The sequence below is a fragment of the Sarcophilus harrisii genome, chromosome 3, assembly GCF_902635505.1.
Source record: "Sarcophilus harrisii chromosome 3, mSarHar1.11, whole genome shotgun sequence".
Classification (NCBI taxonomy): Eukaryota; Metazoa; Chordata; class Mammalia; order Dasyuromorphia; family Dasyuridae; genus Sarcophilus; species Sarcophilus harrisii.
The window spans coordinates 533,847,729-533,867,776 of NC_045428.1; the positions used below are offsets into that span (position 1 = coordinate 533,847,729).

Below are 20,048 nucleotides of genomic sequence, written 5' to 3' on the forward strand. Positions count from 1 at the left end.
AGATCCAATGCTTTATGACAAATGGACATTACTTATGTAAAGAAGCAGTGTATCCTTGTAACCATGGATACACATTCTCAAATCCTCATGGCTTCATTCCAATCTGGGGAAGCAGTTAGGCATATGATCAGCCATCTTTATCATTGTTTTTTCCATTGCAGGAGTCCCATATGCGCTTAAGACAGATAATGGACCAGTTTATACATCTTCTGCCTTTTGGTCCTTTTGCATTAAATTTGGCATTTCCCATTCCTCTGGCATCCCATATAATCCTACTGGCCAAACCATTATTAAATAGGCTATTTGTACCCTCAAGATGTTCCCGTCTAAACAAGAAAAGGGAATGTTGGGGTTTGCGGGATCCTCACAGGCTCACTTAGATGTAACAATATATACATACATGTAATTGCCTGCAATTTTCATATTCTTTGAATCTTACCCCAGCAATGCACTTCTGGCACACACAGAAAGTGTGGCTAACTAATAGACTGGCCCACAAGGACAAGAGCCCTCTCTCCACAGTGATATGAAAGGGCTTAGATGGCATCTGGGAGGGCCCAGGTTGGGTCAAGGTTTGGGGTCCCGGGTATGCTCTTGTCATTCCAGATGTAGACCCAGCAGCAGAGGAAGGGATCCCAACCAGAAACATCTGTGACCTGGGAAACCGAAAAGGAACAGATGACGACTGATGATGGCCCAGAAGGATTGGCCAGATGTCAGCAGCCCTTCAGACACTGATGACAAGATTGTCCCTCCTGACTGTGACACCAAAGACAGCAGACACAGCACCAGTGTAGCAGCTGAATTGGACTGTCCTGGTTGATGTGCAACACCTAGAGACTGACAGAACTGGACAATGGACTTGTGCACTTCTCTCACAGCCTCTCACTATTCATAAGGTGGGCTGGGGAGAGGCTTTGCCCTGTTTTCCACTTTTAGGCAAGGCCTCTAAATTAGTAGGTGAAAAACCAACACACCCGCGTGCCAAAGTTAATGATGCAGTGCTTCAGGACATGACTTTTCTTGTATACACCTTTCTCTGTGGCTTTCTTTCCTAGATACCTAAAGGTGTATACAATTGAAACTACAGACATTACAACATTCTACCTCCTTGAAGATGACTTTCATGAGTGTATTTAACACCATGTTATCCTTTCTTGGTTTGGGCCCCTGTTGGGCCTAGTTCTTACTGTTTTACTTTTGTTTGTCTTTGTTCTATTTTATACACTCTGTAATCTCATTGATTAAGCGAGCTATTATTGATATTAAAGTTAGCTTGATGTGGTGAGTGGTCCCTGATAAACAAGAGAAGGGAGTTGTAAGGGTCAAGGAAGGATCTTCACATAACATAAGAGGAAGTACAGAGGCTTTAATGTCTGGTGCACCCGGATGCAATTTCTGCAGCCAGAAGGCACCATCTCTTGAGAGTGAACTCTGGTCATATTGAGAATGCATCATCAATAGGAGACATCTCCTTCCCTTATTGGCTGTGCTTGTGATGCCATAGATGCTATATAAATAGTGGGGACCAGGAAGTAGGTGGAGTTTAGGTGGAGTTCAACAGGAATCAGCAGGAGGTCAGTAAGAGTGCAGGAGGAGTGCAGGATGTGAACATGTGGAATAAAATCTTGAGCTCGCATGCCAGTGTCCTTGGGTGCTCTGTTGGATGTGAGAACCGCTACTCAGAGAGGCAGTGGCCAGAGATCTCTGAAGACCTCTGATTGGATAAGATTGGTAAAGAACTATTATGCAAGACAGTATCCAGAGCTTTCTGAAGGCCTGGAAACTAGGAATCTGTGGATGGGAGATTACAGCAGAGGAACTTGGAATGCAGCCAAGAATTGATTATCCAACAAAATTAAGCATCATCTGTCAGGACAAAAGATGGACATTCAATGAAATAGGAGTTTTTCATTTATTTCTGATGAAAAGATTAGAGCTGAATATAAAATCTGGTCTTCAAAACAGAACTTAAAATAAGGATAAAAAATTAAAAATGGAAGGAAAAAAACTATGTTTTTAAAGCACAAAATGTTTACATCGCTATATGGAAAGATGATATATTTAACTCTTGAGAGTTTGTCAGGAATATACTTAGAGGGTATAGGTATAATTTGATTTTACTGATGTAAAGATATTAAAAAACTAGAGGTGGAAAAGGCATCATACTGGAACAAGAGAGAAGGGAAAGTAAAATGGGGTAAATTACATCACATGAAGAGGCAAAAAAGACCTATTGCAGTGGAGAAAAAGAAGGAAGAGGGATGAACATTGTGTGAGCTAAACCATTGGATTTGATTCAAAGAGAGAATATCAAACATATTTAGTTTAATAGAGAAACTTTTTTTATCCCATAGGAAAGTAGGAGGAGAAGGGGAAAGGAAAGAAAGAGGGAATAGCAGGGCGAACATAACTAGAAAAGGAAATTAATGAAAAAGGGGGAAGGGCTGCAAAAGAGAAGGGCAGATTTAGGGAACAGGTGTTTGGAAGCAAAACACTATTGAGTAGGAAAAAAGGGAAAGGAAAGAGAAAAGTATAACTTGGGTAAAATAAGATAGTGGGAAATATAGAGTTAGTAATCTTAACTGTGAATGAGAATGGGATGAAGTTTCCCATAAAATGGAAGCAGACTGGATTAAAAGCCAGAATCCTACAATATGTTATTTACAAGAAATACATTGAAAGGATAAGAGAAATCCTAGGATAGGATTATCCAAATTTACACTCACTAAATTTATATTTAAACCTAAACCCCAAACAACCTGAACCCCAAACAACCTGAACTATAACTAACCCTAGACTATAACTGACCCTCAGTATATTCAGAGAGCAGTTTGTCTTGAGAATGTGAAGGAAACATCTTTATGAGATGCTGCTTAGACTTTCAAGGACAACTGTAATGTCCAGACTAGTTTCTGGAGGATCTCTCCACGAGCTTTGGTCTTAGGGGGAGATGTGATGAAGGCAGGAGAGCAACCACAAGGATGGTAAAGGATGGAGTCTAGAATCTGGAGTCTGGAGTTTGGAGTCTGAGAGCAAGCTTGAATCCACACTCTTTCCTCTCCAGGCCTCTCAGTCCTTAAATACCTTAGAATGATTACATCACTACAGCACATTGATCATGTGCCAATTGTAGAACCATTACATCACAATGTCACATTAAGTATATGTGAACTAGAGAACCATTATCTCATCAATCACACTGAGTAAACACCCTACTGTAAATATCCTTGCTTCAAGTAGAACACAGGTGGTCACACCATCATTGACTTCTCAGGAAAAGGTATAAACACGAAAGGAAAGGGGAGCCAAAGCAGATATGGTCAGTGGGTTTCCTCTGAGCTAAAGGATCTGATACCTTACCCAGAGTTCCCCCACTATCTGTGTCCCTCTAAATCTCCCACTTTTTTTTGTTTGTTTGTTTGTTTTACTTGAAACAGGTATACATAAATCCATCATTATGGGAGGTATTACACAAACACTAGTAATATAACTCAGGCTCGTAGTGATGTAACAAACATGAATCGACATGAGGAATTATACTTGTCCATAAGTCCTAGAAGAAGGCTATATAAATAACAATCACACATACACCTTCTCCAGCAGCTAAGAGATAGTCCAAAACCAATCTATTGTCTATCACTTCACATGTCAGGGAATCCAATGATTCCTGCAGTTTTTGAAGTCCTGCAATAGTCTCATTATGTATCAGAGTATCCAATGATTCCTGCAGATTTTGAAGACCTACAGCAGTCTTATTAACAATTTTTGATGTTCATGAGTCAATTGCTCTACACATTGGATTAACAGTCATGCTTTTTCAGTGGCATGTGTAGTCAAAGATGGAACCCTCTGATGTTTCTTGAGTCTTTTACTTTGTTTCAAGGGTCTTCTCTGTCTCTCTCCAATGGACAAGGTGAGTACGGTTCATTGGCACTCATCTGATTCCTTCTCCATCTGTAGAGATACAAGAAAACCCTCTCCCCCAAGCAGTTAACTTATCTGGTCCCTTCCTTTCACCACTTTCTGGATCTCTACACATCATATGGCAATTATCTAAAGATAGTGGAGCTGCTCACACTGGACACTGCCTTACCAGGGTTATAAAACCTGTCTGCCAAAGCCAGTGCATCTTTATAAAAAATCAAAAAATTAATACTATAAAGAGTTAAATTTAAAAGTTCTTTAGGATTACCTGTGGTTCCCCCTTTCTTTTATTTTTGGAGGAGTGTCTCTACTATTACCTGTCCTTGAGATTAAAAGGTATGCCAGCCATGTGTAAAATCTGATATTGTACACAAAAGTGTGCAAAATGTTTAGAAGTATATTCAGGTACATTATCTGTTTTTATTGCTTGTGGCACACCCATAATTGTAAAAGCTTGTATAAGGAATTCAGTGACCACTTGGGCTGTCTCTTTTGTTGCTGGTATTACAAATGTAAATCCTGAAAAGGTGTCTACTACAACATGGATAAAAGACAGATAATAGGTCACATCCATTTGCCAGATTTCATTGGATCTCAAACCACAAGGGTTTTTTTTCCTGGAGGGATCATGGGAGTGTAGAAAGGAAGGCAAGTTGTACAGGCTTGTACTATGCTCCTAGCTTCCTCTTTTGTTATCCCAAATTACAAATTAAAGCTCAAGTAGCCTGATGATATTTAGAATGAGATTTTTGGGGTGGCCTGAAATAAAGGAGTATTGGCTAATATGCTTAGAAACCTAGCTACCTTTGAATTTCCATAAAACATAGGACCTGGAAGTCCACTATGAGAGGACATGCAAGATATAAATCTTACCTGGATGCTTTTTCACTTCCTCTTGAAGTTCCTCAAAGAGCTGATATATATTAGAGGCCAAAATTTTATTTGGGCTGTGGCAATTCTTTGTAATACACCTACTGAATAGGCTGAATCAGATATTTACATCTCCTGGATAACAAAAGCTAGCATTATTGCATGCAATTCATTCTGCTGAGTGGACTGAAAAGGAATTCTGACTACTCTCTTTATAGTTAAGTCATAAGCATATACAACACAAATGTTATGTTGGAATATATCTATAAAGATAGTTGGTTCTTTAAGAGGAACCTTAGAAACCTTTTCTTCAAAAATCCATCGCCAATTATGTAATAGTTGGGTTATCTTTAATGGAGACCAATGTGTAAAATTTCTGCATTTGATTTTGAGGTTTTTATGCCCTAATACATGGTCAATTTATAATGTAGGTTCCATGTACTGCTGAGGAAAAAAAAATATATTCTTTCTTTCCCCATTCAGTTTTTTCCAAAGATTTTTCATGGCTAACTTTTCTAAAATTTATTTACTATCTAAACTTCTTTTTTATTTATTTTGTAGTTTGATTTATCTAGTTCTGATAGAGCAAGATTGAGATACCTCAATAGTATAATTTTGCTGTTTATTTCTTCTTGTAGTTTCCTTAACTTCTCCTCTAGGTACTTGGATACTATATCAATTGTTTCTTGTATGTTTAGTATTAATATTACTTCATTATCTATGGTACCTTTTAGCAACATATAATTTCCTTCCCTATCTCTTTTAATATGATCTATTTTTGCTTTTGTATTAGCTGACAACAGGGTCACTACTCCTGTGTATGTATATATATATATATATATATATATATATATATATATATATACACACATTTTGAGTTGTGGGGAGATGGCAGAAATTTTCCTTCTTCACTTGTTTGATGAGGAGGCCTGATTTTACTTCAAATGCTTTGACATGTGATTGCATATCACAGATGAGCTTCCCCTTTCCTTGAAGTTGCATATTGAAATTGTTGAGTAGCTCTGTTACATCTGTCAGAAAGGCAAGGTGCCATTTCCATTCTGTATCATTGAGCTATGGTACTTTGTTTTTTGAAAGCAGAAAAGTTGAATCTGTGGCAGTAAGTTATAGAAACATTTCAAAACTCTCCCTCGATTCAGTCAATGGACTTCTGTGTGATATAGAACATCTTCATACTCAACATTTAGCTCAGACAGAAATACCCAAAATTGTCTGTGATTTAGTGTATTAGCTCTAATGAAGTTAACACAAGATACCACAATTTTCATAACAGAATCCCACTTCAGTGATTTATTACACAGTGCTTGTTGGTGGATGAGGCAGTGTATGGCTATTGGATTGGATGAGAATGGTTATGTTTGTCCATCTCTTGATTAATGCAAGGAATTATTTCTTTCTTAGACCCCACCATGCTAGGAGCACCATCAGTTGTCATGCTGACTAGTTTAGCCCAGTCCAGCTCCAAACCAGTTATAGTTTGGCAAACCTTTTCATAGATATCCTCTCCTGTAGTTGTCCCTTTGATGCTTTGCAATGAAGCAAACTCTTCTATGACTTCAAAATAATCATTCATCCCACGAATAAAAATTAGAAGTTGTGCAGAATCACAAACATCATTGCTTTCATTGAGTGCCAAGGAAAAATATGAAATTGTTTTTATGGAGTTTTGCAAATGCTGATGCAGATTGTCTCCCATTTCTTCAATCTTCCATGTAATTGTAGGTCCTGAAAGACTCTCTGTACTAAATAAATCAGCCTTCTCTGGACACATCTCTTTGGCAACAGAAAGAAGGCATTCTTTAACAAATTCTCCCTCCACGAATGGTCTGCCAGTGCATGCTATTAGCTTGGCAACTTGAAAACTTGTTCGCAGTGATGAAATATTTAGCTGCTTCTGCTTCACAAAAGTATTTTGCTGAGTTGTCAATGTATTTTTCAGTTTTAATATTTTATCTTTTCTCACTTCTCCAACCAATCATATTTATCTTTATGTTGAGTTTCATAGTGTTGACGCAAATTATATTCTTTGAACACAGACACTATATTCTGTATGTCTATTAGACATACAGCTCTTTCCTTGTACTGTATGAAAAAGTAATCATAAGTCCACTGTTCTTTGAATATCCTACACTCTGAGTCAATTTTTCTTTTTCTTGACATCATTATTTCCTAGGGATTTCAAATTGCTATTAGTAAAATACCAATATATATATATAGTGCTACAAAAACAATATACCAGCAATAACTTTGTCCACATAGAGACATACAGACTGCAATGCCCAACTTCCTCCAAGCTGCCTCTGCACTATGATGCCTCCATTTCCCGCACTTTCTTTCCTGCTCTTTGCGCTCCCGCTTCCATCCTTCACTGCTGCAGTGAATTGCCCCCTTCAGCAGCCATGACATGCACAGCATGCACTGTACATCCCCCGCGCCTGTCTGTTGAGGTGGCTGCCATTACTGTACAAGGCTGCGGGCCATCAGTTCTCCATCTTCTGCATCTCTCTCCCTTCCTCACACCACATAACCCTGCCTGGGAACTCACCTCACCTCAGTATCAACTCACATTCTGTCTCCACTGCCTCAGTCCAGTGCCAAAAGTGTGCATTGTTAATGCAAGTTTAGGTCGAATGTCACTTCTGGTCTGATTTTGCCATAACTGGCGGGCCACATAAATGTCCTCAGCGGGCCGCACCTGGCCCACAGGCCATAGTTTGAGGAACCCTGCCCTAGATGTTGGAAACAATTTAGGAGGATTTCTATCATTTTTCATAGATATGAAAGGATACTCTAAAGGATAGTCCATACAAAATAGCTACATTAATGCAAATGACAAGATCACTAAAAATGTATTTGGGAATTATTGAAAAATAGTAATTTTCTCAGAAAACAGACTTTCTTTCTCCCAGCAGAGATGTGTTTGTATGTCTAATGAATTGTCTTACTTTGACACAATTTTTTTTGTTGTTATAGAGTTCAAGGAGGTAAAGAAAAATCCATTTTTGTTTTTTTTACCTCTAGAAATGGCTATAAGGTGAAGACAAAAGGCATCAATAGAATGTATTTTTAAATAATCACTATTAATACATTCTAAATTGTTTTTTTCATGAAACACATTCAATATCACCAATATCACCATCATTTTCAAGTTCCACTATGTTTCTCCTCCATCTCCCCCTTTTGAAGATCAGGACATATGTCCTTCTCCATTCTTGTGGTCCTTCTCCTTCCCATAATCTTTCAAATATCACTAGCATCTAAAAAAAATAAAATAAAAACAAAGCAAAACAAAACAAAACAAAAAAATCTTATGTTCACTTTTTTAGTACCCCAATATGGAGTTCATCTGGGCTAGGCAATTCAAGCAAAGTAGGGAAAGCAGCCAGGTAGCTTCATATTGTAGTCTAATTTATTTTAGTTTTGAATTTTCTATTGGCTACCTCTATGTTGTTCTTTGCAGTTCAGAAATCCTTCTACTTGGTAAATAGATCAGAAGGAAACTCAGAATTGATAACTTCTGCTTTTTTTTCTGTTTTTTTTTTTTTTTTTTATTTAATAGCCTTTTATTTACAGGATATATACATGGGTAACTTTACAGCATTAACAATTGCCAAACCTCTTGTTCCAATTTTTCACCTTACCCCCCCCACCCCCTCCCCTAGATGGCAGGATGACCAGTAGATGTTAAATATATTAAAATATAAATTAGATACACAATAAGTATACATGACCAAAACGTTATTTTGCTGTAGAAAAAGAATCAGACTCTGAAATATTGTACAATTAGCTTGTGAAGGAAATCAAAAATGCAGGTGTGCATAAATATAGGGATTGGGAATTCAATGTAATGGTTTTTAGTCATCTCCCAGAGTTCTTTTTCTGGGCATAGCTAGTTCAGTTCATTACTGCTCCATTAGAAATGATTTGGTTGATCTCGTTGCTGAGGATGGCCTGGTCCATCAGAACTGGTCATCATATAGTATTGTTGTTGAAGTATATAATGATCTCCTGGTCCTGCTCATTTCACTCAGCATCAGTTCGTGTAAGTCTCTCCAGGGCTTTCTGAAATTATCCTGTTGGTCATTTCTTATAGAAGAGTAATATTCCATAATATTCATATACCACAATTTATTCAGCCATTCTCCAACTGATGGACATCCATTCAGTTTCCAGGTTTTAGCCACTACGAAAAGGGCTGCCACAGACATTCGTGCACATACAGGTCCCTTTCCTTCTTTATAATCTCTTTGGGATATAATCCCAGTAGTAACACTGCTGGATCAAAGGGTATGCACAGTTTGATAACTTTTTGAGCATAGTTCCAAACTACTCTCCAAAATGGTTGGATTCGTTCACAACTCCACCAAAAATGCATCAATGTCCCAGTTTTCCCACATCCCCTCCAACAATGATCATTATTTTTTTCTGTCATCTTAGCCAATCTGACAGGTGTGTAGTGGTATCTTAGAGTTGTCTTAATTTGCATTTCTCTGATTAATAATGACTTGGAGCATCTTTTCATATGACTAGAAATAGTTTCAATTTCTTCATCTGAGAATTGTCTGTTCATATCCTTTGACCATTTTCAATTGGAGAATGGCTTGATTTTTATAAATTAGAGTTAATTCTCTATATATTTTGGAGATGAGGCCTTTATCAGAACCTTTGACTGTAAAAATATTTTCCCAGTTTATTGCTTCCCTTCTAATCTTGTCTGCATTAGTTTTGTTTGTACAAAAACTTTTCAGTTTGGTATAATCGAAATTTTCTATTTGTGATCAGTAATGATCTCTAGTTCTGCTTTGGTCATAAAGACCTCCCCCTTCCACAGGTCTGAGAGGTAAACTATCCTGTGTTCCTCTAATTTATTAATAATTTCATTCTTTATGCCTAGGTCATGAACCCATTTTGACCTTATCTTGGTGTATGGTGTTTAGTATGGATCAATGCCTAGTTTCTGCCATATTAGTTTCCAATTTTCCCAGCAATTTTTGTCAAACAGTAAGTTCTTATCCCAAAAGCTGGGATCTTTGGGTTTGTCAAAGACTAGGTTGCTATATTTGTTGACTGTTTATCCTTGAACCTAATCTATTCCACTGATCAACTAATCTATTCCTTAGCCAATACCAAATAGTTTTGGTAACTGCTGCTCTATAATATAATTTTAGATCTGGTACAGCTAAGCCACCATCATTTGATTTTTTTCATTAATTCCTTGAAATTCTTGACCTTTTGTTTTCCATATGAACTTTGTTGTTATTTTTTAGGTCATTAAAATAGTTTTTTGGGAGTCTGATTGGTATAGCCTAAATAAATAGATTAGTTTAAGGTAATACTGTCATCTTTATTATATTTGCTCGCCCTATCCAAGAGCATTTAATATTTTTCAATTGGTTAGATCAGACTTAATTTGTGTGAAAAGTGGTCTGTAATTTTGCTCATAAAGTTTCTGATTTTCCCTTAGCGATAGATTCCTAAATATTTTATATTATCAGTAGTTACTTTAATGAATTTCTCTTTGTAACTCTGACTGTTGGATTTTGTTAGTGATATATAAGAATGCTGATGACTTATGTGGGTTTATTTTATAACCAGCAACTTTGCTAAAGTTGTGGATTATTTCAAATAATTTTTTAGCAGAATCTCTGGGGTTCTCTAAGTATACCATCATGTCATCGGCAAAGAGTGATAATTTGGTTTCCTCATTGCCTATTCTTATTCCTTTAATCTCTTTCTCAGCTCTTATTGCTATAACTAGCGTTTCTAATACAATATTAAATAGTAATGGTGATAGTGGGCAACCTTGTTTCACTCCAGATCTTATTGGGAATGGTTGCAGTTTGTCTCCATTACATATGATGCTTACTGATGGTTTTAAATAGATGCTGCTGATTATTTTAAGGAAAAGTCCATTTATTCCTATACTCTCAAGTGTTTTTAATAGGAATGGATGTTGGATTTTATCAAATGCTTTTCTGCATCTATTGAGATGATCATATGGTTTTTGTTAATTTGGTTATTAGCATGGCCAATTATATTGATAGTTTTCCTAATATTGAACCAGCCCTGCATTCCTGGTATAAATCCTACTTGATCATAGTGTATTATCTTGGAGATGATTTTCTGTAGTCTTTTTGCTAATATCTTATTTAAGATTTTAGCATCAATATTCATTAGGGAGATTGGTCTATAATTTTCTTTCTCTGTTTTCAGCCTACCTGGTTTAGGTATCAGTACCATGTCTGTGTCATAGAAGGAATTTGGTAGGACTCCTTCATTCCCTCTTTTATCAAATAATTTATATAGCATTGGGGCCAATTGTTCTTTAAATGTTTGGTAAAATTCACATGTAAATCCATCTGGTACTGGGGAATTTTTCTTAGGGAGTTGTTTAATTGCCTTTTCTGTTTCTTTTTCTGAAATGGGACTATTCAAGCAATTTATTTCCTCCTCTGTTAGTCTGGGAAGTCTATATTTTTGGAGGTAGTCATCCATTTCACTTAGGTTATCAAATTTATTGGCATGAAATTGAGCAAAATAACTCCTTATTATTTCTCTAATTTCCTCTTCATTGGTGGAAAGTTCTCCTTTTCATTTTAAGACTACTAATTTCATTTTCCTCCCTCCTTTTTCTAATCAGATTTACCAAAGGCTTATCTATTTTATTGGCTTTTTCATAGAACCAACTCTTGGTTTTATTAATTAGTTCAATAGTTTTTTTACTTTCAATATTTTTAATTTCAGAATTTCCAATTTAGTATTTGATTGGGGGTTTTTAATTTGGTCTTTTGTTAGTTTTTTTAGTTGCAAGCCCAATTCATTAATCTTTTCTTTCTCTGTTTTATTCAAGTAAGCCTCTAAGGATATAAAATTCCCCCTTATTACCGCTTTGGCTGCATCCCATAAATTTTGGTATGATGTCTCATCATTGTCATTATCTTAAGTGAAATTATTAATTGTATCTATAATTTGTTGCTTCACCCAATCATTCTTTAAGATGAGATTGTTTAGTTTCCAATTACTTTTTGGTCTATTTCCCCAAAGAAAGCATTTACTATTTCTGCTTTCTTGCATTTAATTTTGAGGTCTTTATGTCCTAATATATGGTCAATTTTTGAATAGGTTCCATGAACTGCTGAGAAGAAAGTATATTCCTTTCTATCTCCATTCAATTTTCTCCAAAGATCCAACATAGCTAATTTTTCTAATATTCTATTTACTTCTTTAATTTCTTTCTTATTTGTTTTGTGGTTTGATTTGTCTAATTCTGAGAGTGCAAGGTTGAGATCTCCTACTATTACAGTTTTGTTGTCTATTTCTTCTTGCAACTCTCTTAACTTCTCCTTTAGGAAGTTGGATGCCATACCACTTGGTGCATATATGTTTAATATTGATATTGCTTCGTTGTTTATGCTACCCTTTAGCAGGATGTAGTTTCCTACCTTATCTCTTTTAATTAGATCAATTTTACTTTGCTTGATCTGAGATAAGGATGGCTACCCTACTTTTGACTTCACCTGAAGCATAATAGATTTTGCTCCAGCCTTTTACCTTTACTCTATATGTATCTCCCTGCTTTAAATGTTTTTCTTGTAAACAACATATTGTAGGGTTCTGACTTTTGATCCAGTCTGCTATCTGCCTCCTCTTTATGGGGAATTCATCCCATTCACATTTACGGTTAGAATTACTAAATCTGTATTTCCTACCCTCCTAATAACCCCAGATTGTGCTTTACTTATTCTTACCTCCCCCAACCCTCTTTCCCCCTTTTAAACTTATGTACTCCTCTTGTATCATGATGCTTACCCTCTTTATAATCCCTCCCTCCTCCGCTTTGAGTCTTTCCCCTTCCTTCCCTTATTACTCTTTTTCTTTTCCCTTTTCCTCTCCCCGTTTTTAATGAGGCAAGAGAGAATTTTCTCTAAAACAAATGTCAATTATTTTTTCTTTGAGCCAATTCTGATGAGAGTAAGATTCACACAATGTTCCTCCCCTCTCTAAATTCCCTCAGATATGTTAAGTTTCCTTTGCCTATTTGTGGGATGTAGTTTCCCTCTTTTTATCCCTCCTTCCCACCTTATTCTGCCATCATCCCTTTTCCATATCTACTTCCCTTTTTTATGTTATATGAGTACAATCAAATTTTACATGTATTCTTTTGTATATCCACAACAGAAATACAATTCTCAAGAGTTATTTTTACCTTTTCTGCATCTCTTGAGTTCTATGGTTGGAGATCAAATTTTTTGTTTAGTTCTGGTTTTTTCTACAGAAACAAGTGGAATTCATTTGTTTCATTAAATGTCCATCTTCTTCCCTGGAAGAAAATGCTCAGCTTAGCTTGGTAGTTTATTCTTGGCTGCATCCCAAGTTCTTGTGCCTTTCAGAATATCATATTCCAGGACCTTCTTTCCTTTAATGTAGAGGCAGCCAGATCTTGGGTGATCCTTATTGTGGCACCTCGGTATTTAAATGTTTTTTTTTTGCTTGTAAAATTTTTTCCTTAATCTGATAGTTCTGAAATTTGGCCACAATATTCCTTGGGGTTTTTATTTTAGGGTTTCTTTCAGAAGGTGTTCGATGAATTCTTTCAATGCCTATTTTACCTTCTGATTCTGTTACATCTGGGCAGTTCTCTTTGATGATTTCTTGTAAAATAGTATCTAGGCTCTTTTTTTCATCATAGTTTTCGGAAAGTCCAATAATCCTCAGATTATCTCTGCTAGATCTATTTTCCAAGTCTGTCGTTTTTGCAAGTAGATAATTCATGGTTTTTTCCAGTTTGTCAATTTTTTGGTTTTGCTTGACTGATTCTTGCTGTCTCAATGAATCATTAGTTTCTATTTGTTCAGTTCTAATTTTTAAAGAATTATTTTCTTCATTAGCTTTTTTTACTTCTTTCTATATATGTCCAATTGAGTTCTTAAATGTATTGTTTTGGTCTGTGGAATTTTTTTCCATTTCACTAATTTTTTTTTTTAGCGAATTATTTTCTTTTTCCAATTCACGGATCCTACTTTCTAGTGAATTCTTTATTTTTCCCAATTCACAATTCTTACATTCCTGAGATTTTTTAACTTTTCCAATTCGTATTTCAGGAAGTGTTGCTCTCTTGTAAGGCTTCTTTTTCCTTTCCCCATTTATCTTCTAACTCTCTTTTGAGACTTTTAATGGTCTCTTCTATGAGAGCATTATGTAAAGGAGGACAGTCTGATGCATGTTTGCTGTTTGAGGTCTCTTCAGGTTTGCTGACCTGCTCTTTTTCTGCATAGAAGCTGTAGATCGTTCTTTTCATCTTTTTATTCATGTTTTAAAGCCTTTAGGGTAGGTCTCCTAGGCAAGGGGGTTACCAGCTTCCTCTGCAGAGCAGGAGAGATGTAAACCGATTTCCGGCTCCGAGGTATGGGAGTGCTCTGAGTGAGAGTTTTCCCTTCCCCCAACAGGAAGTGGCTTCAGCACTGGCTGAGCTATGGAAGTGCCCAGTTGGGCTGAGTGGGTTAGCGATTGCCCTCGGCTAGAGACTAAGGGGTGAAAGTGTCACTGCCCCAGGCTGGAGCCTCTTGTGGGACTGTGAGTATTAGCAGCTGACCGCAGACCGCAGACCGCAGACCGCAGACGGCAGACCGCAGACCGCAGACCGCAGACCGCCCAGAACTCTGCCCCAGTGTCTCTGCCTGATGCAAATCGGCCCTGGAAAAGCTCTATGGCCCCAAGCCGAGCCCCCACTGCACAGATTGGAGGCTAACCCGGGCTGCGTCCTCCTGCCCTGTAGGATCACAACTGCCCCAAGGAAAAGCCCCGTACTGCGGGTTGGGGCTGCCCGCTTGTGCTGAGATCTGTGCTTTCACTTTCGGATTGAGGTTCTCCTTGGAACCTAATTTCTCTCTCCGTCTGCACTGATCTCCCCCCTGGCTCCGGAACCAACCTTTTTTTGGCGAGACTGCACATTTTCTTTGGCCGGTGAGTTGTTCTACTTCTTATCTTTACGAATTGTAGCAGTCAAGACTATTTTTGAGGCTCCATATAATATTGATAAAGAGGGTAAGAGAAGAGCTTAGAAAGTCGTGTGTGTCTTCTCCGCCATCTTGGCTCCGCCCCCCCTTTTTTTCTGTTTTTAGTTACTATCATTTCATTCAGCAGTCTCCATATCTCTGTGTGAATCTTCCTTTTTTGTTTTCTGAAATGAGATTAATTAAATTTTTTTATTGTCTTTATTGGTTCTTGCCATTTGAAGCTGCCCAAGAATTAGCAAGTTCTGCCTCCATGCACAGTACTATACCATGTCTTATTCACTGCTCTTCTTTTCTATTTTTAAATTTGTTGGTGGGAGTTGCCTGTACATCCACATCCTTTTCTCCAGATAATTCTCTATTTTCCTCCTGCCTCTAGTCATTTTTCATTGTTATTTTTGGAATTTAATTCTTGAGACTTTTTCCCACTCTTTCTGGACTAACTTCTGTTGTAGATTCTATTTTCCTACCTAAATCTTGCTTATCCTTCTTTTAAATCTGACTCCCAAACCTAGAGAGACTTAGTCAGTTGTTCAAAGTTTCATAAGCCCGTTAGTAGTAGTCATAACATGAACCCAATGCTTCTGATAGCAAATCTTGTGTTCTTGTTTTATGAGCACTTTCTTTTCATTTTTCCTTTGACAACATCTTCCCTATCTTTTTCTTCTAGTCTTTATGATCCTCAGTTATCATTTTCATAGTTCTTCATAATTTTAAATATTTTTCTGCACAACAACACATCTTTTGAAAGATATAATTAACTAAATTGGGCACATTATTTCCATTTTGCAAATTAGGAAATCAGAATTCAAAGTTGTCATGAGTATCTTAACTACTCTTTTAAATGCAAGTTCTTATCCCTGTCCATACCATATTCAAAAATGACCTTATTTTTCCTTTATTTTAACACATTAATTTTCACTAAAGTTAAAAAAAGAAATCATAAACAGAATTTTATTTATTTACATACTTATGTCTTCACTGACCAGAATGGTGTGTGATACATAGTAAGTGCTCAACAAATACTCTTTTTTTGTATTTGTTACCCATATATTGAACAAAAACAAATTCTACGAAAAGCAAATAATTAAGTTATCCAAGCAGAAGGCTACCTTTGGGATCACTAGGATGTTTTCTGTTCCTGGTTTCCTCATTATTCCCAAGGGATCAATTCAGATGTTATAATTCTACTCCCCATCTCAGGCTAGCTGAGTCACATTTCCTGTACTTCCACCCTCCCCATTCCCCCACATCTGGCCCAGCATTCTCCAATCTCTTATCTGCAGTTCAGGTTTGGGTGAGTGTCTATAGATCACTGGCAAGTGTTGTGTTCATTATATAAATATATCAAAAATAGATAATTATAAAACAGACCATGGATCAGATTTGTCTCTCCTTTCTCATTGTTTTGCTTATCTAGTTTATAGATAGAGGTGAGTTGGAAGAGAAAAAATGCTAGAAAAAATACCATACTATCTGATTGCCTCTTTTCCCCACAACTGTATACCTTTGGGTTTAGAGTACTTGAAAATTGATTAAAATCTTTGTGATTTCATTTAGAGATAATTCACATTAAAGATAGGGTTTTTTTCCCTACTATCTAACCTATTAATTAAAAGGAAACAATATAATATTAAGTAATATGATGTCTAATTGGATGAAAGTTTAAGGACCTTCCAAGTTGTGAGGGAAAAAGAGAACATATATAATTCTCTGAATTCAGAATAAATAGTACCTTCTCACAAAATTCAGTGTCTGTTAATAATACAAAGAACATAGAAACTATAGCTAATTGATCAATATATTGTCAGAATTCCGATAAGACATATAATTTGCCTGTGAAGGGCAATTGTGAGAAAAGTTTCATCAATCTTTGGATCTGAGTTTCCAGTCAGCATAACCTCAGTTCTTAGTTAAGGGTAAAAGTGATTCAGTTTCTTAGCCATATAAGGTAGGTCAAAACAATTCAATATTCTCTCAATTCTCCCATTTGAATAGAACTTTCTCAGTACAAAAATTGGATTAGATTAGTATTAGAACAGAAAGGCAAATGAACTAATTCCAGAACTGAGTCAGAAAGTAGTCAGTGTGGTTCACTCAACTCCCACCATTAACTACTTGTTTTCCTAATCACCTCAGTTTCCTCATTTGGAAGGGTTTTAGCTTATTCCCATTATAGATGATGCTTATTGATGGTATTAGATATATACTACTTATCATTTAAGGAAAGTTCCATTTATTCTCATTCTTTTTTAGTGAAAAAACCAACAAGCATTCACTAAATGCCTGTTATGTGTGAGGAAGTGTGGTAATTGCTGGCATGACAGATAATAGGAACACAGTTGTTATCAAGATGCTTTAATTAAAAATATCTTTCCATCTATCATCTATCTATCTATCTTCTATCTATGTATCTATCTATCTACCTATGTGTGTGTGTGTGAAATATATACAAAATACATACAAATCCTGTGCAGTTTATCCTTAAAATAGGAGAGGGACAAATAGAGTGAAATGAGTAAAACTCTCTGCTTAATATGGTGCCTAACTTGAGTTTTAAAGGAAACCAGGAAGCTCAAAACTCAGGGTTGAAGAGGAAGAGCTTCCAAAGCATAGAAAAATGCAAAGAATCACAGAGAAATAGCTTCCAAATTCAGGATGAATTTGAAGGTGGAAAATGGGCTCTCTATGGATTATTTAAATAACTAGAATGGGACTTTTGCTTCCAAATGTTGGTATTTATTTAAGCAATAGTATACAATGAAAGAAAATATATTCAAGTAAAGGAAGCATTTGTGGCTTCTCAAGAATTTGGCTCATGATGTACAACTTTCCTGGTTTCTGTAATTTTCCATTATATAAGGCTGGGATTCTGAGTTTCATGAAGCAGTTTTCAGGAAACTGACTCTTTACAAATAATAAGGCTATTTCATAGCTTTATCTGACTTGTCATCAAGTCAAGCATTTAGGTATCTAGGTGGCACTTAGGTGGAAAGAATGCTAGATCTGAAATTGAAAAGCCCTGAGATGAACTGAAGCTTCAGACAATTACCACTTGGGTAAGAAGAGGGAAAGTAACTTCACCTCACTTTGTCTGTTGTAAGAATAAGATAATATTTGTAAAATGTTTTGCAAACACTAAACTGTTGTTATCAAAGTTAAAAATATAACTTGTTGGTATTGGTTTATCTCAGAATATTTTAATAGAACAAATTACATGGTACATTTTACTACAAATTACATACTTAGTGAATTATATAACATCCAATTACTGAATAACTTCCAGAGGAATATCAAATTACTAGAGAAATTTTAAATTCATGAAATTTTATGAATATCAAAGCATTGTTTTTAGAGGAAAGACTGATTGATGCTTGTAGAAACGGACATTTGAAATGAAAAAATGGACTTGGAATTAAATTTCCATTGAAAAAAACAGAAACACATGCAAAAATGAAAAGATATACAGTAGTTATTGCAGAATACACAGGAAAATTAATCTGTGAATATTTCTTGATGTTTAATTTTATATTTATATCCTTTGTCATTAATATTGAGAGAGAGAGAGAGAGAGAGAGAGAGGATTAAAAAAGAACATTCTGCACAATCACAAACTTTCAGAGAGCTTTAGAGGCAATTCTGTTTAAAGGAAACTGGCTAGACTAAATATACTACAGTAATTTCTACTAATTGCCAAACTTCTAATATATCTATTATTCTATAGGTAATTCCTGATGTTTTCTCCTTCCCTAGGATAGTGAGGTAGTTTTGGTGAGGGAGGCCAACCTTGGCTCATGATGCAATCTACTAATAAGACCTTCTTCAGCCCTTCTACTTTCACCCTAATTGGAGTCCCAGGTCTGGAGTCAGTACAACACTGGATTGGGATTCCATTCTTCATTTCCTTTATACTAGCAGTGATTGGCAATAGCCTTCTTATCATCATTATCCGTTCTGAACGCAGCCTCCATGAGCCTATGTACATTTTCTTGGCTATACTAGCAGCTACTGACCTGGGGCTCACCTTCTGCATCACACCTAAAATGCTAGCCATTTTTTGGTTGCATGTGAGAGAGATCCATTTTAATTCCTGCTTAATTCAGATGTATTTTACCCACACTTTCCAGTGCATGGAGTCAGGCATCCTCTTGGCTATGGCATTTGACCGTTACGTAGCTATCTGCAACCCTCTGAGGCATTCATCTATTCTCACCAAGAAAGTTCTCATTAACATCATTCTGGCTGTTACCTTCCGAGCTGCCATTATCATCATTATGTGTCCACTTCTCATCAAGTTGAGACTGAAGATATTCAAAACTACATTCATCTCCCATTCCTACTGTGAGCACATGGCTGTGGTCAGGCTGGCATCTGTAGATACAAAAGCAAATAAGATCTATGGTCTTTTTGTGGCGTTCTCAGTCTTGGGCTTTGATGTAATTTTCATCTTTATGTCCTATAGCCTGATCTTCCGGGCTGTCTTTAAATTACCACAGAAGGAAGCCCGCCTCAAGGCATTTAATACTTGCACAGCCCATATTTTTGTTTTTCTTCAATTCTATATCCTAACCTTCTTCACATCATTTATACATAGGTTTGGATTTAATGTTGCTCCCTATGTCCACATTCTTCTCTCTAATCTATATTTGCTTGTTCCACCTTTCCTTAATCCCATTGTCTATGGGGTGAAAACTAAACAAATCCGTAAGGGAATGATTAAAATATTCCATACCAAGGGTACAGCATAAGCCCCTCATTCTCTGCTCAGAATTTTTTTGGCTTCTAATCTCATAGACAAATTTTCTTTGGTTCTTCTTTTCCTGAAGAAACTCAGATTTATAGGAATATGGATTGAAAAACTAAAATTCCTAAATATATTTTGAGCTAATTTTATTTTTAGACCCAAAGGGGAAGAGATGACAAAGACTGAGAGGGGAATTGAAATGAGGAGTCCCCTAGAAGAAAATAAAATTCCCTAATTGAGGGAGAAATCAAGAAAAGGAGACACTATTTGCCAACCTTACTTCTTCAGACTGATGATGCTAGTTGAGCTAATTTTATCATTCAAATCAAGCTATCAGGTTTGAACTAGTGATGCACACCTCCTCTAAGATTTTGCTTACCACTGTTGCATGCATTATTGTTTTTATCTCTTGACTCTTGAAGTGTTTCCTAGTCTATTTTACAAAAATAAACATCTGCTGGCCTTCATTATAA

The 20,048-nt window shown here is 36.4% G+C and overlaps 1 protein-coding gene across 1 annotated transcript; it reads left to right on the plus strand.

Moving 5' to 3' along the window:
* The first annotated feature begins 18,625 nt into the window (after positions 1-18,625).
* LOC100929819 (olfactory receptor 52A5-like) lies at positions 18,626-19,579 on the plus strand. The gene has a single exon (XM_003764779.2). The coding sequence runs from the start codon at positions 18,626-18,628 to the stop codon at positions 19,577-19,579; it is 954 nt and encodes a 317-aa protein (XP_003764827.2).
* Positions 19,580-20,048: the final 469 nt, after the last annotated feature.